The 17056-nt window shown below is 39.1% G+C and overlaps 1 protein-coding gene across 2 annotated transcripts in view; it reads left to right on the forward strand.

Moving 5' to 3' along the window:
- Positions 1-913: 913 nt before the first annotated feature.
- Positions 914-17056, forward strand: part of CCNYL1 (cyclin Y like 1) — a 36687-nt gene continuing 20544 nt past the window's right edge. For both annotated transcript variants that reach the window (XM_063100613.1, XM_063100618.1), the window contains exons 1-3: positions 914-1457; positions 12667-12741; positions 14452-14486. In XM_063100613.1, coding sequence (XP_062956683.1) covers positions 1226-1457; positions 12667-12741; positions 14452-14486 — 342 coding nt within the window. In that variant the 5' untranslated portion in view covers positions 914-1225. The remainder of the gene's footprint in view (positions 1458-12666; positions 12742-14451; positions 14487-17056) is intronic.

Genomic DNA, 17056 nt, shown 5'->3' on the forward strand with positions numbered 1-17056 from the left:
CTCAATTTCTTCTGAAAAATCTGTAAAACGTAAAATGGGAGTTCTGGGCGAAATGAGTAACAGAACAATGTGGGACACATAATGCTTGCCAAACGTTAACTATTCGTTATCATTTTCATCGAATCAGGACTGTAGTACTCCACCTTGTGATTCTCAATTTTGTGTGGGAAAATCGTGCTTTAAAGCGCTGTTGTCAATAAAAGAAGAAATCTGGAAACTCCCGCCAAGGAAGGGAGAAACAGGCAAGAATAGGGATTGCTGAGTCCCAGCGTTTCAGAGCTGAGTTCGGTCCCAATTTTACGGACAAGGAAGTGAGAGGGTGACGTGTCCTCGGGTTTCACTCAAGACACACAGCCACAACTCTAAAAGTAGGACCATTGCCCCGAGGGTTGCTATGGTCAAGTTGCAGGCGAAAACTAACGCTTGTTGGAAGGCAGGAGAGGAGCATTAGTTACACAAACGGTCAACAATTCGAATGTAACTAAGTTCGGTAAGCCAACGAAAGCTGTTAGACTCGGAGAAACCGAGTTGCTAACGGAACCAGCTCTTTAAGAACAGGGGCTTTCTATGGAGACCGTGGACGAGGACGGCCTCGGGCAGCAACGGCCGCAGCACTTCCAAGAAGACGGGAAAGCTTCTGGCAGCGGGAGATGAATGGAAACCGGAGTCCGGGACACTCTGCGCGAGGGGCGGGGCATGCAGGGGCGGGGCATCGTGAGTCACGTGGGGGGCTTCTGAGGCGGGCGCGTGGCGGGATCTCTGGCCGTGATTGGCTCCTGGTAACCAGGTGACCGAAGGACGCGTTCCGGTTGGCAAGCGCCGACCAGGGCCAGCGGCCTTCAGTCGGGAGGAGGAGGCGGAAGGAGGAGGAGCTGTGATCGCGCTCCCTGCCGGCAGTGGCTGTGTCTCTCAGCGCTTGTTGGGTCCCCACCCCTTAGAAATAAGCCGGGCTGGTCACCGCCCTCGCACACAAGTCAACTCCGGGGAGGCAGCATCGGCGCGGCGGCGGGGGTGCAGCCGAGGCTGGAGCCCGGCCCCGGGCTGGGCCCAGGGGCGGGCGGGCGAGCAGCAGGCGAAGCCGAGTCAGCGAACGCGGCACAGCCCCGGCATAGCCTGGGGCTGCCCGTGCCGGCCGCGCCATTGTTGGGGGAGGGGACGGCTGCTGAGCAACGAGAAGTCGGGAGCGAGGGAAGGCTCAGGCGGCGGCGAGGAGCGGAGGCGCGCCATGGGTAACACGCTGAGCTGTTGCGTGTCCCCCAATGCCAGCCCCAAGCTGGGCAGGCGCTCGGGGCCGGCGGAGGAGGACTACGAGTCTGAGGTCTGTGTGGCTGCGGCCGGGGACACGGTGGCTGTAGCGCCAGCGCCGGCGCCTGCTGCAGGGGAGCCCGCGGAGTTGGATATCGGAGCCGGCGAGGGACACCACCTGCAGCACATCAGCGACAGAGAGATGCCCGAAGGTAAGGAGGCGGCGGGCGCCGTCCGCCTTCCGAAGTACCTCTGGCCTCCGCCGCCCCTAGGGTACCCCGGGAGGCAGCCGCCGCCTCGGGCTCCTTCCTGCCAGAGGCCGGCTTTCCCAAGACTGGGCACCGAGGACGAAGGCTGGCCCTGCCTTGCGTCCCCACCCATTATTCTTTACCCGCCGCGTCCGGCCAGTTTCTTTCCCTCCGTATCCAAACGCCCGGTTCTTGCCTCCTCTTCCCATTCCCCATCCCGGCCTGGGACTCTCCAGTTTGTGACTCTTCCCATGTGTAGCTCTATTCATCGTCCCGTGGGACTTTATCAGGACTTTTTTTTTTTTTTTTTTAGTGTGTTCTCCCTTTCCTCAATAAAAACTCAAATACCCCAACTTTGGAGTATCCATACCATCTCCCAATCCTTACCTATCCAGATGGTATTTAAGAGCCAGGTAAGGGCCTGATTATTCCCTTCCTCCCACCCGTTGAGCAATTCAGACCCGAACATTTGAGGATTTATTTAAATTCAAAATAGAGGTTGCCATAGGAGAGGCTATATGGTTATGGTATTCCTTAGTAGACTGTTTTGCGAGTGAGTCGCCTAGAAGCTGCTTTCTTTCAACTATAAACTTGAACACAGAGGGAAAGAAAATGGGGGGAGAGGAGCTTAAAATAACAGTAAACAGTGTGAAACGTTACTGCCAGGGCTGCAGAGAAGTTTTTCTTCCCCGAAGAAGTTTACCCATAGAGTTCTAATTAGTTTAAAATTCCCACTTTGACACAAATAGCATATCTCTAGCCCTACTCCGGTGACTTAACAGACTTCATTTACCTCGCCTATTCTAGAGGAGATGTGGGGGCGGTTCCTGAGATTGTTGTCAAGTTTCGGAAGGGACGAAACGTACATTTAGACTTTGTAATGTTACGGTTTGGGAGTTAAATTCCAGATCCTGCCTGTGCAAGAGTGTTTGTTTCCATGGCTCCCCCCGTTTTCCAAAAGGATCTTGTTCAACCTAACAACATAGAGGTAAACGCTCTTCAGATTCTAAACCGCTGGAGAGAGGGGGGAAGACTCGAGAGGAAACTTTTTTTTTTTTTTTTCTTTTTCCTTCCCCCAGAGTTTTGAAAAGGAATAAATCTAGGTAAAAATAATTCTAGGTTAACAACGTGGTTCTGGAATACTAAATTCTTTGAAGTAAAAAACGTATCACGAAGATGTTTAAGCTCTTTTGGCCCATTTATTTCATTTGAATGCCAGAGGTGATTTCATTACAATAGAGGATATGTCTTATAGCTCTTCTTCTATTTAAACTTCAGTTGGGCTCTTTAAAAGTTAGAATAATTAAGCCTCATGATGTACTTTGCCTTTGTAACTAGGAAGTACTCACTTTTCAGAGTATTTGAAATTGTGAAAGAATGAACAAATATGTGGATTAATTAATTGTATCTTTAAACACAAAGCATGTAAGTACTTGTGAAAACTGCTCTGCTTGGTGGTGTAAGATAAGCCTCTGAGTGATTTTACAAACGAGTTAGTAGATGGGTAGTGTTGGATGAGAGCCCAAAATTGGACCTTTATACAGTTCTTTAGGATTTACAACATATTTTCATGTACATCTCTTTTGGCCCTTCCAAATACAAATAAGGGCAGTGTATATTTCTCCCAACATTGCTGAAGAAATGAAGACTAGCAGATCTGAAATGACTGTAAAACAGCTACTGAGCGGAAGAACCTTAGTTAGGTTCTAACTCCTAACTCAGATTGACATGGAAGTAGTAGATATGCCAAATTCAGTTCTTAAAAACTTAAAACACTCTTCAGAATGCGTCTTATATTTTACTGATATAGTAGCCCTATCTGTTAGAACTTACTCTCATTTTGATTTGTTCCGTTCAAAATTCATTTTATACAACTTAGAGGCAACTTTTTCTTTCCATTCTATGTCTATACGTCATTTCAGTGGATAAGAATAAAAGTAGAGGTAACAAAAGGGCCTAAATTTACCAGTCAGGGAAACTGGTTGATAGATTTGAGTTTGTCTGGTAACTGTGAACTGAAGCTGAGAATGCCCTGGACGGAGGAGAAGCTGACAAGAGGGCTGGTAAGATACCAGGTATCATGGGACTATGATAAAGAGTGTTAAGTCAGAAAGTTGAAAAAAAAATAGTTTGTGAGCACAAAATTTACCGTTTTGTCTTTATTAACATGAAAGTTATATTTTCATTTCAATTTGCTTTTTAAAGTTTATTTTTGGGGGGCATTCAATAATGAAATTCAGTTTCAGCATTTGCTGCCCTTAAGTTTCCATAGAAACCTGCTCAGAACACCAAATATAAAGTATAGACACATTGAAAGTTTGCTTTTACTATCTTTATTTCAGACAATTTTATATCGTTTCTGTGGAAACTGAAAAATACTTACTTTGATGTAAAACATCTTAGCTTTTCTATGATAAAGAATTGAATTATTTTGGTTACTTAGACAAAAACCATCCATAAATGATGCTCTGCTTTGTTCTCTTCTGAAACATTTCAGAATAACATTTCTTCGAACCATTTCAAAGAGGTGTTCCTAGGAATCTAGTGTAAATTTCAGATAGACTCACAAATATTTTCTACTGCCTTTCCTTTATTTAACAGTAAAACTGGTGGTAGTATCAGTAACACAAAATAAGATATTAAGATCTTATCCAGTTTCTCCTATGAAGAAGAATTTGGTGCAGTTTTCACAACATTGCAAATGCATTCAATCCTGAAATCCTACTTTGAGGAATTTATCCTGAACGTATAGCCCACAAAAATGAAATATATGCACAAAGTTTTTGTTGCATTATTTTTAATAGCAAAATATTGGAAATAACTCAGATGTCTAGTAGGGGAGTGGTAAAATAAACTGGTGTATCCACATAGTGGAGAACTATGGATCTCTGAAAAAGAATGAGATCTCTCTCTACTGCTGTGGAGTGATCTCCAGGATATGTTACCTGAAAAAAGCAAGGGAGAGAACATACAGTAGACTACAGGGGAAATAATATGTATTTGCTTATTTAAAAAAAAAAAAAAAACAGGAGGAAATCTTGATGATTATGTGTGACTATTATCCTCTTCTTTAGTGAGTAGCCCAAGCATATTTTGCCAAAGAAAGATAGATGTTTGGTCTGGGTTTTCCATGAAATGCTAAATGTTTACTTTTTGCTTTTGAGTTAATTTGTGAAAGCTTTGTTTTGTAAATGATTGTGCATTGTTATATATAGATAGCTTTTACATTCCATTGATCCTCACAGTGTTTTTAGTTAGGTAGTATAGGAATCATACTTATTTTGCATATCAGAAGACAGGCTCTGAGAAGTAAAAACTGAGTTTTCCAAGTTTTAAAATATAAGACTTGGTAGGTCAGGAATGTGCATTCCAGATATATGGCATACAGAAATAGCATTTATAGTATGGCTCATTATATGGGCTTCTATGGATAGTACCTTTTTTCTCATCCTTTTTTAGTATATTAAAGTAATTAAGCTTTAGGTTGAAAACAGTAACATTGGATAATGTGAAATGAAGTGGAAGTAACTTGCAACCCAGAAATGTTCTTAAAAATCTAAGAAATTGAGTTAAGTGCCATTAAGGAATATATGAAGAGAGAAAGATATACTGCAGTATATCAAATGCCATGTCTCAGCCACAATCGCTGAAACAGCCAAGCAGAAGCAAGGCATGAGCGAACATCAGGCTGGGGCACACAGGAGTGCCTGCAGTGTGCTGTGTGCTCTTCAGTGAAGCAGGTCATCTCTTGGCCATCAGGTAGGAATTACCTGATGGTGGAATGTGTGGACTGAGAGACAAAATCCATCAGACTTTACATGGTAATTGTGAGGCTTGAAATGTTTGTGTTATGGTCCATAAGACTAATACAAGGCACAGTATAGGGATGATAGAGCAGGTCTGTAAAAGTAGTAAGCCTTTAAATGAACAGATGTCCAGAAGTTGTCCCACAAACTGCTGACATCATCTATTTAATTAAGATATATTGAAATCAATATGTTAAAATCAATCCCTTTTTCAGAAATATGCTGCTTCTGTCAGATAATTTCTAGGTCACTGCTCCTCTCCCTTTAATTTTTTTTTTTTTTTTTTTTGGTAGTGTGGGGATCCGAACCCTTGACCTTGGTGTTATCAATACCAGGCTCTAACCAACTGAGCTAATCAGCCAGCCCCCTCTCCCTTTAATATTTTAACAAAGAAAATCATTTGATAGTTTATAATTGCATAATTTTAACACTTTTAGCCTTTGGTAATGCATTTTATTTATTGTAACTTGCATATATTTTCACATTTTAAAAATATGTGCAATTGAGATGGATTGTACAACTGACAATCTCAGATTAGAAGAAAAGCAGTGGTGTTTTGGAGATTCTTCCTCTGAGGAAGGTTTACATTAAGATCTAAGTTTAATGTCTTTTTTTTAAACTCATGCTTTTCCTACATCAACCTATCATGCTGTCAAATTAAGGTGAAGTTTAAATTGATATACAAAAGTGGTGGGTCTTCAGATACAATTTTTTTTTTTTTTTTTTTGTCTTTTTCGTCTTTTTCGTGACCGGCACTCAGCCAGTGAGCGCACTGGCCATTCCCATATAAGATCCGAACCCGTGGCGGGAGCGTCGCTGCACTCCCAGCTCCGCACTCTCCCGAGTGCGCCACGGGCTCGGCCCTTCAGATACAATTTTAATCATAACCCCTAATCATGAGATCAAGACTATTTCTCCTAGTGTAGAAGATTCTTAGAGGTTTCTTAAGAAAAAAAGGGGAGGGGGATTTACTTATAAGATGCGTGGTAATTGGTGTGTTTTCACTTTCCTGACATCTCTCTAAATCTGTATGTCCATGTATGCGTATTTGTGGGGCCTTGCTTAATGGCTGGCAGTCTTACCTTTGTGATAGCGAAAATACAATTATGTGACTTAGTCTCCTTAGGCTATTGGGAAAAGAGTTCATGGAGAGTATAAAAATAATAGTGTGTGTGTATGAATTTACTTTCTTTCTTTTTTTTTTTTTTTATAAAGATGACCGGTAAGGGGATCTCAACCCTTGGCTTGGTGTTGTCAGCACCACGCTCAGCCAGTGAGCAAACCGGCCATCCCTATATAGGATCCGAACCCGTGGCCTTGGTGTTATCAGCACCGCACTCTACCGAGTGAGCCACGGGCCGGCCTATGAATTTACTTTGTAATGGCTTAAATGTTCATTCTGTAAATTGGGATGTGTGGTATTTGTTATTAGAGATTACAAATTACATAGAAAATTGTGGTTTGCTATAGACAAAATATTTTCTGAAAACCTCATGCAAATTGACAACATTAAGGTCCTAGTGGATATAATACGTAGAGTACATACAAATGATTTGAAACTTACTAAAGTAGAAATGCCACCATTACAAACCCTAAAAGCTAGAAAGGAATGGGATGATATTTTCAAAATACTAAAAGACAAAGATTGCCAGCCAAGAATACTCTACCCTGCAAGGCTATCCTTCCGAAATGAGGGGCAAATAGTATATTTCTCAGACAAACAAAAACTGCGGGAGTTCACTACCACATGACCAACCTTACAAGAAATCCTCAAGGGAGTACTGGGTTTGGTTCCTGAAAAATAACTACCACTGCCATAAAAACCCAAGAAAAATCTAAACCCGCTAGTACAATAAAAATGGCATTCATGAAGAGAAAACAAGCTAACAAAAACACTATCTACAACCTAAGGAACCACCAAACAAAGAAAGCAAACAGTAAATCAGAAAGCAAGGAACAAAAGAAACCTAAGACAACCAAACAACCAATAAAATGCTAGGAATAAATCAACACCTTTCAATAACAACTCTTAATGTAAAAGGCTTAAATTCCCCAATTAAAAGACACAGACTGGCTGACTGGATCAAAAAGCAGGACCCAACTATATGCTGCCTACAAGAGACCCACCTCACCCATAAAGATTCACACAGACTAAGAGTGAAAGGATGGAAAAAGACTTACCATGCAAACAGAAAAGAAAAACGAGCTGGAGTGGCTATTCTTATATCTGACAAAATAGACTTTAAACTAAAAACCATAAAAAGAGACAATGAGGGACACTACTTAATGATAAAAGGTCTGATCCATCAAGAAGACATAACAATCATAAATATGTACGCACCCAATGTTGGAGCAGCCAGATTTATAAAACAAACTCTATTAGACCTAAAGAAGGAAATAGACACTAATACCATAATAGCAGGGGACCTGAACACCCCACTGTCAATATTAGACAGATCATCTAGGCAAAGAATCAATAGAGAAACACAAGATCTAAACAAGACTCTAGACCAATTGGAATTGGCAGATATCTACAGAACATTCCACCCAACAACCTCAGAATATTCATTCTTCTCATCAGCACATGGATCATTCTCCAGGATAGATCACATATTAGGTCACAAATCAAGTCTCAATAAATTCAAAAAAATTGGAATTATCCCATGTATCTTCTCAGACCACAATGGATTAAAACTAGAAATTAATAACAAACGAAACTCTGGAAACTATACAAACACATGGAAATTAAACAGCATTCTACTTAATGACATATGGGTCCAAGAAGAAATCAAGCAGGAAATCAAAAAATTTATTGAATCTAATGAAAACAATGATACATCATACCAAAACCTGTGGGATACTGCAAAAGCAGTATTGAGGGGAAAATTTATTGCATTAAATGCTCACTTCAGAAGAATAGAAAGATGGCAAGTGAACAACCTAACACTTCACCTTAAAGAACTAGAAAAACAAGAACAATCCAAACCTAAAGTTAGCAGACGGAAAGAAATCATTAAGATCAGAGCAGAACTGAATGAAATTGAAAACCAAAAAACAATTCAAAAGATCAACAAATCAAAAAGTTGGTTTTTTGAAAAGATAAATAAAATTGACAAACCATTAGCATGGCTAACAAAAAAAAAGAGGAGAGAAGACTCAAATAACAAAAATTAGAAATGAAAAAGGTGATATTACAACTGATTCATCTGAAATACAAGGAATCATTCGAGACTACTATAAACAACTATACGCCAACAAATTTGAAAATCTGGAGGAAATGGATAAATTTCTGGACACACACAAGCTCCCAAAACTGAACCGTGAAGACGTAGAAAATTTGAACAGACCAATAACAGTAAAGGAGATTGAAGCTGTTATCAGAAGGCTCCCAACAAAGAAAAGCCCAGGACCAGATGGATTCACATCAGAATTTTACCAAACATTCAAAGAGGAATTGACACCGATTCTTTACAAACTATTCCAAAAGATTGAAACGGACGCAAATCTCCCAAACTCATTCTATGATGCAAACATCATCCTGATACCAAAACCAGGTAAAGATATAACCAAAAAAAAATTACAGGCCGATATCCTTGATGAATATAGATGCAAAAATCCTCACTAAAATACTAGCAAACAGAATACAGCAACACATACGAAAAATTATTCATCACGATCAAGTGGGATTCATCCCAGGGATGCAAGGTTGGTTCAACATACGCAAATCAATAAATGTGATACACCATATTAATAAACTCAAACACAAGGACCATATGATCATCTCTATAGATGCTGAAAAAGCATTTGATAAAGTTCAGCACTCATTCATGACAAAGACCCTCTATAAGTTAGGTATAGAGGGAAAGTATCTCAACATAATTAAAGCCATATATGCCAAACCCACTGCCAATATCATCCTGAATGGGGAAAAGCTGAAAGCTTTTCCTTTAAGAACAGGCACTAGACAAGGATGCCCACTCTCACCACTCCTATTCAACATAGTGTTGGAAGTACTAGCCAGAGCAATCAGAGAAGAGAAGGAAATAAAGGGCATCCAGATTGGAAAAGATGAAGTCAAACTGTCCCTGTTTGCAGATGACATGATCCTATATATCGAACAGCCTAAAACCTCTACAAAAAAACTCTTGGAATTGATAAATGATTTCAGCACAGTAGCAGGATACAAAATCAACACACAAAAATCAGTAGCATTTCTTTTCTCCAATAGTGAACATGCAGAAGGAGAAATCAAGAAAGCCTGCCCATTTACAATAGCCACCAAAAAAATAAAATACTTAGGAATTGAGTTAACCAAGGAGGTGAACAATCTCTATAATGAGAACTACAAACCACTGCTGAGAGAAATTAGAGAGGATACAAGAAGATGGAAAGATATTCCATGCTCTTGGATTGGAAGAATCAACATAGTGAAAATGTCCATACTACCCAAAGTGATATACAAATTCAATGCAATCCCCATCAAAATTCCAAAGACATTTTTCTCAGAAATGGAAAAAACTATTCAGACATTTATATGGAACAATAAAAGACCACGCATAGCCAAAGCAATGCTGAGCAAAAAAAATAAAGCTGGAGGCATAACACTACCGGACTTTAAGCTATACTACAAAGCTATAATAACCAAAACAGTATGGTACTGGCATAAAAACAGACACACTGACCAATGGAATAGAATAGAGAATCCAGAAATCAACCCACACACTTACTGCCCTCTGATCTTTGAGAAAGGCACCAAGCCTATTCACTGGGGAAGGGACTGCCTCTTCAGCAAATGGTGCTGGGATAACTGGATATCAATATGCAGGAGAATGAAACTAGATGCATACCTCTCACCGTATACTAAAATCAACTCAAAATGGATTAAGGATTTAAATATACACCCTGAAACAATAAAACTTCTTAAAGAAAACATAGGAGAAACAGTTCAGGAAATAGGACTGGGCACAGACTTCATGAATACGACACCAAAAGCACGGGCAACCAAAGGAAAAATAAACAAATGGGATTATATCAAACTAAAAAGCTTCTGCACAGCAAAAGAAACAAAAGAGTTAAAAGACAACCAACAGAATGGGAGAAAATATTTGCAAAATATACATCTGACAAAGGATTAATATCCAGAATATATAAGGAACTCAAACAACTTTAGAAGAAGAAAACAAGCAACCCAATTAAAAAATGAGCAAAAGAGCTAAGTAGGCATTTCTCTAAGGAAGATATACAAATGGCCAACAGACATATGAAAAAATGCTCAACATCACTCAGCATCCGGGAAATGCAAATCAAAACCACATTGAGATACCATCTAACCCCAGTTAGGATGGCTAAAATCCAAAAGACTCTGAACGATAAATGCTGGCGAGGCTGCGGAGAAAAAGGAACTCTCATACATTGTTGGTGGGACTGCAAAATGGTGCAGCCTCTATGGAAAATGGTATGGAGGTTCCTCAAACAATTGCAGATAGATCTACCATACGACCCAGCTATCCCACTGTTGGGAATATACCGAGAGGAATGGAAATCATCAAGTTGAAGGTATACCTGTTCCCCAATGTTCATCGCAGCACTCTTTACAATAGCCAAGAGTTGGAACCAGCCCAAATGTCCATCATCAGATGAGTGGATACGGAAAATGTGGTACATCTACACAATGGAATACTACTCAGCTATAAAAACGAATGAAATACTGCCATTTGCAACAACATGGATGGACCTTGAGAGAATTATATTAAGTGAAACGAGTCAGGCACAGAAAGAGAAATACCACATGTTCTCACTTATTGGTGGGAGCTAAAAATTAATATATAAATTCACACACACACACACACACACACACACAAAAAAAAAAAAAAAACGGGGGGGGGAAGAAGATATAACAACCACAATTATTTGAAGTTGATACGACAAGCAAACAGAAAGGACATTGTTGGGGGGGAGGGGGGGAGGGAGAAGGGAGGGAGGTCTTGGTGATGGGGAGCAATAATCAGCTACAATGTATATCGACAAAATAAAATTAAAAAAAAAAAAATGCCACCATTAACTATGGGAAAATGGTCAAACTGTGTAATCAGATAAATGCAAATTAGGACCATAGTGATGTTCTCATTCACATCAGGAGGAATTTTTTATGAAGTATCCAAAGCTGGGGCAGGAGCTAAAACTGGTTTAATTGATAACATTATACCTTAATATGCCCTCTTCTCCTCTAGAAAGTAACAGCATTAACGTATTGAGCTATGAAAATGATCTAATCTTTTGCTCTAGTCATCCCACTTTTGAAAATCTTTCCTAAGGAGATGAAAAAAATTTAAAAAACACTGTATATGTGGAAGTTTTCCTTACAACAGAACTTTGTAAGTGGCTAATCCCCAACAATAGGGGATTGCCTAAGTAAAGTATAGGAATAACATTTGATGAACCATTATGTATCCATTAAACAGTAACTATGCTGCAATGGGGTAGAGATCATTTGTAACAAAATAGGGCATAAATTATATACTGATTAGAGCTATTTTTGTAAACATGCATAATAAATGCAACTAAAAGTAATGGTTGTAAGTTCATGGATAATTTTTAAACAAAGCCTTATTTTGGCTCTTTGCAAATTTCTGTTCATGATAAGGTATTTGATAAAGGAATGAGCAACTGACTTTTACCTATTCCTACCTTTAGTGTGATCATCAATACTGCTGATTAACCAGGCCTCCTACAATTGCAAGTTAAAGAATATCTATCTCAAAATAGTTTAAAAAATTTTTTTTAAAGTATTGACTTTGTATAATCAGAGAGTTGACAGGTGTACCACCTGACCCAGGAACTAAGTGATCTTCTCGGAACCTATCTCAGTTTTGCTATTCTGTTTATCTCCCCTGAAAAGGCTTTCCCTCCTGATGGCAAAGAGAGCCACCAGCAGCTCCTGATTAGCTATCTGTCCTAGAGTACAGCTCTGCCCTTGTCCTCTGGCTTTTGGGATGTCCCAGAAGAGCTGTGATTGAATGGCCAGCCCTGGGTCATGTGTCCACCCTAAAACCCTGGGTGGGAGAGTGCCAGCTTGGCATTTGGGCTACTTTTGCTTTTTTCCTACATGTTTTCATTTCTTTTATCCCAGCCTTCTATATTTTTGAATTTAGATACATAGTAGCACATCTTGGTTGTGATGGGGGAGGGGTGAGTGTGTGTGTTTTAAGCCTTCTCTTTGATTATCGTACCCAATTTTTCTGGACTTCCATTGAAAATTTTTAATTAAATGCTTTCATGACATCAGTACTGATACATAATATGGCTGCTTCTGCAAACTTTTCTGATCAACTCAATTATCACATCTTTTTTCTCTTCTTTCTCTATAGATTTAGCTTTGGAATCAAACCCTTCTGACCATCCAGGGCCAAGCACAATTTTCCTGAGCAAATCTCAAACGGATGGTAAGACAGTATTTTTTTCCCTCAAGGAAAAAGAGGAAAAGTGTTTGTTTTATGAGATGTACCTTAGAAAGTATTTAGAAGAACTCATATAATGGTTTAAATTTTTCAATTTTTTATATATTCACTTGTCTTATTTTAATATATGATATACTTTCCTTTAGGTTGTCACTGTTTTAGTGAAAACACATGCACTTTGTTTCCATGTTTTGCCACCTCTTTATCAACACAGTTAATTGGCCACATGATTTAGAAGTGGTCATAGATTTGAACTTATTTCTCCCTACTACTTTGCCCTTTTCCCCTTGCTACAAAGAGCACATTTTAAAGGTGAATGATAGGATTTAGGTTGCAGTTAGATTTTCATTTGAACAAATCAGAAAAATCAGTTGTTTGTATATGGGGATTGAATCTGTGGTTTCTGGCCTCCTTTTACACAGTGCTCTAACCAAATGAGCCTATCTCACATCTGAATTTATGCTGCTCAGAATTTTTAAGTTATTCAAAGCTTTTTTGTCCTAATGCAATGTAAATCAGAGCACACATGTGTATGGTGTTTCCCAGAGGGTTAGCCTCGGGAAATCTACACTAATTACACATGCTGTGTCCTGCTTGTTGTAGGATGAAAGTCAGAACTTTTTATGCATTCGTGCTTATTTTTCTTAATGTTATATTAAATCTTAGTTTATTTGCTAAAAAGCTATATGTGACCAAATTTTTCAGTTGATCACAGCAGCACAATACAAGAAGAATTGAATACAAGAAGTGAGGAGTCTACAATAATGTTTGAAGTAATGCAGCACAATAAAAAATGGGGGTTTCTAACCAGCATTTTCTTAGTTTGTGTGTACTTTGCCTGTCCTGATTCGGTCATTTCTGGTTGGGATTGCTGTATTTCTCAGTTTCTTCCAGAGCCCCGGGCTTCTCCCATGCAGAGAGTGTGGAAGCAGTAAAAGAAAAGCTATCCTCTGCCCCTCTCTCTCCATTAGTAAAGAATGTGTGCCTATAATGCCCAGCCAGCATTGAAGGAAGCTAGTGTGGGAAACAGTGCGCCCAAGTCCCTCTTTGGAGCTTTTACTCTTGTGCCTTTATTAGAGCAAAATGATTTTGTGTGCTGTAGATATCATGCTCAATTAGGTTAGCACACTCATTTAAAAATTTATACTAGGTTAGTTTCCAATTATGTAAAGACTCATTTATTTTTTGAGTAATGTATTTTGGTAGATTACCCATTAGTGGTTCAGGGTGTTTCTAGGGATTCTGCTACATCTAGAGATTGGTGCCTGGCCAGAAACCAGTTCTTAGAGCTATCATCTGTTAGATCCTGGTAATTAAAGTAAGTTGTGCATAAATGTAGAATTAGAAAATACTAGTGGGGAGTGGTTCTGATATACAAGAGGTAAACTTTTTTATTAGCTCAATTTCTCATCTGGCCTAATTTGTTTGCCCTTTTTTTTGTACATGGAGATTTTTTCATTTGTATCAAATAGAATATCTGTTAGGTCAAAAAGTAAAACTAAATATTTAGATTTTACTTTATGAAACTCATCTTGCAGATGATTTAAATTATAAATTTTGTTGAAAATTATTTTTAAAAAGTATGGAATTTTATCTCATTTTATATATTGATAATCCTTCAGATAATTAGCAACTATTTTTATTTTTCTATGACATTTGTATCAGAATTGATCAGATAATTTTTTTTATTCTTAGTGCGAGAAAAGAGGAAGAGCAGCCATTTAAACCATGTAAGTAAACAGTTGAAAAGTTAAGAAATTAATAGTTTCAATTAAAAGTATGTCTGCCATGATTCCTTAAAAATGGGGACCCAATACTGTTAGCATAGACCTCCTTTTGAGGATTTTCTAAATCTCTTTTATTTCCTAAGTATCAAATTTATTCAGGAAAATCTTTGGCTTAGTAATGCCTGTTTTTTAAGGGTTTCTGACATTTACGTCATATTTTAATAAATTGGTTATAGTATGAAGATCTGCCATAAGTTTTTTGCCTTAATTTTTAAATCATTTTTTTAGTCAGTAATTATAATAGCTAAGTCAATTTTTAGCACTGTCTGTTGACTTCCTTTCATAGCAGGTGAAAAAGCTTAGCTTCCTCACTCCACTATGACCTTATTTCCCTCCTTCCATTTCCTAAATGTATCACATTTTTTATTAAATCAGTAGTCAGTATTTACATTATTATGACTATGCAGATATTATATTGTTCACTGCTGAGTCATACAGTACTCTGACTGAGCCTCCTTCTTGGACACTTTTCATTCTAAAATATTTCTGAAATCTGAGCACTTCTGCACTTCTCTCAGATAATCCCCTTTTTCCTAGCCAACATTAGCTCACATAGCCAAATGCAATAAGTAACCCCTGGCTGCTCTGCCTGCATTCACATTCTTCATTTTTCTTTTTTTTTTTTTTTCTTTCATTGGTTTAAATTTTTTTGGCAGTTGGCCATTGGCCGGTACAGGGATGGAACCCTGGACCTTAGTGTTATCAGCACCTTGCTCTAACCAACTGGGCTAACCCACCAACCCACATTCTTAATTTTTTTGTGAGATTAGTTTTCTGACTATTTTCACTTGCCTGTTTTCTCACAGCTGTTTTTTCCCCTAAATGTTGTAATGTTTGTCACATGCCTATCAAAAATATTTTCCATCTACTGAAACACATCTGTTCCATTTTTCTGTTGAAGACAACCTTCCTCGGCCTTTTGTCATCCTGCTCCAGTGTAGATTGATTTTCCCTAGGCTTGCTCTGTGCCTGTTTTCCTGGGATAGCTCTTTGAAGTCATCTCGGATTGCACATAAATGCTCTCTTATGCTGGATCCTGTATGTCTTGAATCCTGTGTTTCTCTCTGTCTTGTTATACTCCCTTGTTTTACTGGAGGACATTTTCCTGGGAAAGGGCACATGGGCCGACATTTTTAGAGATCTAGCCTGTCTGAGAACCCTTCCTATTTGATAGAGTATAGAATTCTAGGTTGAAACTAAATTTTGTAGTTCTGAGAACATCTCTTTATTGTGTTCTCATTTATAGTGTTGCTCTTAAATCTATTGCCATTATATGATACTTTATATATAACCAGTTTTAGTCAGTTTTCCCCCATCCCTTTTATGGAAGCTTTTAGTACCTTCTCTATCCCTGGGATTCTGAAATTTTATAATATTGTTTGGTTTGGGTCTTTTCACTATCTTTGGGCCATTAAGTCTACAGACCGTCTCTTCTAGACAGTTTTCTTGTGTTTCTTCACTATTTTCTCTGTCCCTTCTTTTTTCTAGTATTCTTATTATTAAGATGTTGGGCCTCTTACACCAGAATTTCTTCACTCACTCTAATATTTCTCCCCTCCTATATTCCAGTTTGTCTTTTTGTTTTACTTCCTGGAGATTCCATGAGTTTATGCTCTAACTTTTCTATTGAATTTTTTATCCTGTTGAGGGTGCGTAGGAATTTTTTTCTTGTTTTCCTTTGCTCCTAAATTTTTACCACTTCCATGAATTCCTTTTTTCTGTTGTTTTGATCTCCTTTTGGAGGCTTCCCTCAAATGTGTGGTTGTCCCTGGCTTTCTTTACTTAGAAGCACCATGCATGAGCAGGACTTATTAACTGTGAGGATTTGGAGGCCAAGCCAGCTTTTTATTTGGGAGGCCTCTGGGGATCTTCTTTGGGACATTTCAGTTTCTTAGAGAAGGATCTTCCAGTTTTCTGCTTGGGGAGTACAAAAGCATGGCTGCTTTCTTTCCAGAAGGAGACGTGGGAAAGGGAGGTGGAGTTTTACTTTTCAGCGTTCAGTTTTTTCCCATTCCCCACCCCCCCGCCAGGTTTCAGCCTTGGTGTCTCCGAGACTGGTTTCTCTGAGGCCAGAAACCCTCAGGTTTAATATCTCTGGAAAATACACATCTAGATTCCATATAGTATGGGAGGACAGGTGGACTTGGGGCTCAAACCAGAGTTTCAGCTGACCCTTGGCTTTTGTGTTTCACCCCACCTTCCAAGGTTCCATGTGCCTCTGAGTCCTGAGCCTGCCTTGGGTTCTGCAAGACACACTGCTTGCTTGTTCTTGTCCTGGTCACTCTATGTAGCACCACAGCTGTGCTTCCTCTGTTCTCCTGTGTCAGTTGCCACTCCTTTATCTATTTTTCTTTCAAACATTTATGAAAAATCATCTGCTGTCAATCCTGTCTCTTGGTCTTCTGTGTTACCTTTATGTTATGGCTTTAATTTTAATGAGATTTGAAGAGGGTGAGGAAATACATTTGTGGTTAGTCCACCATGACTGACCCAAACCTAGAACCTATATTTAA

Source organism: Cynocephalus volans, chromosome 1 (assembly GCF_027409185.1).
Source record: "Cynocephalus volans isolate mCynVol1 chromosome 1, mCynVol1.pri, whole genome shotgun sequence".
NCBI lineage: Eukaryota > Metazoa > Chordata > Mammalia > Dermoptera > Cynocephalidae > Cynocephalus > Cynocephalus volans.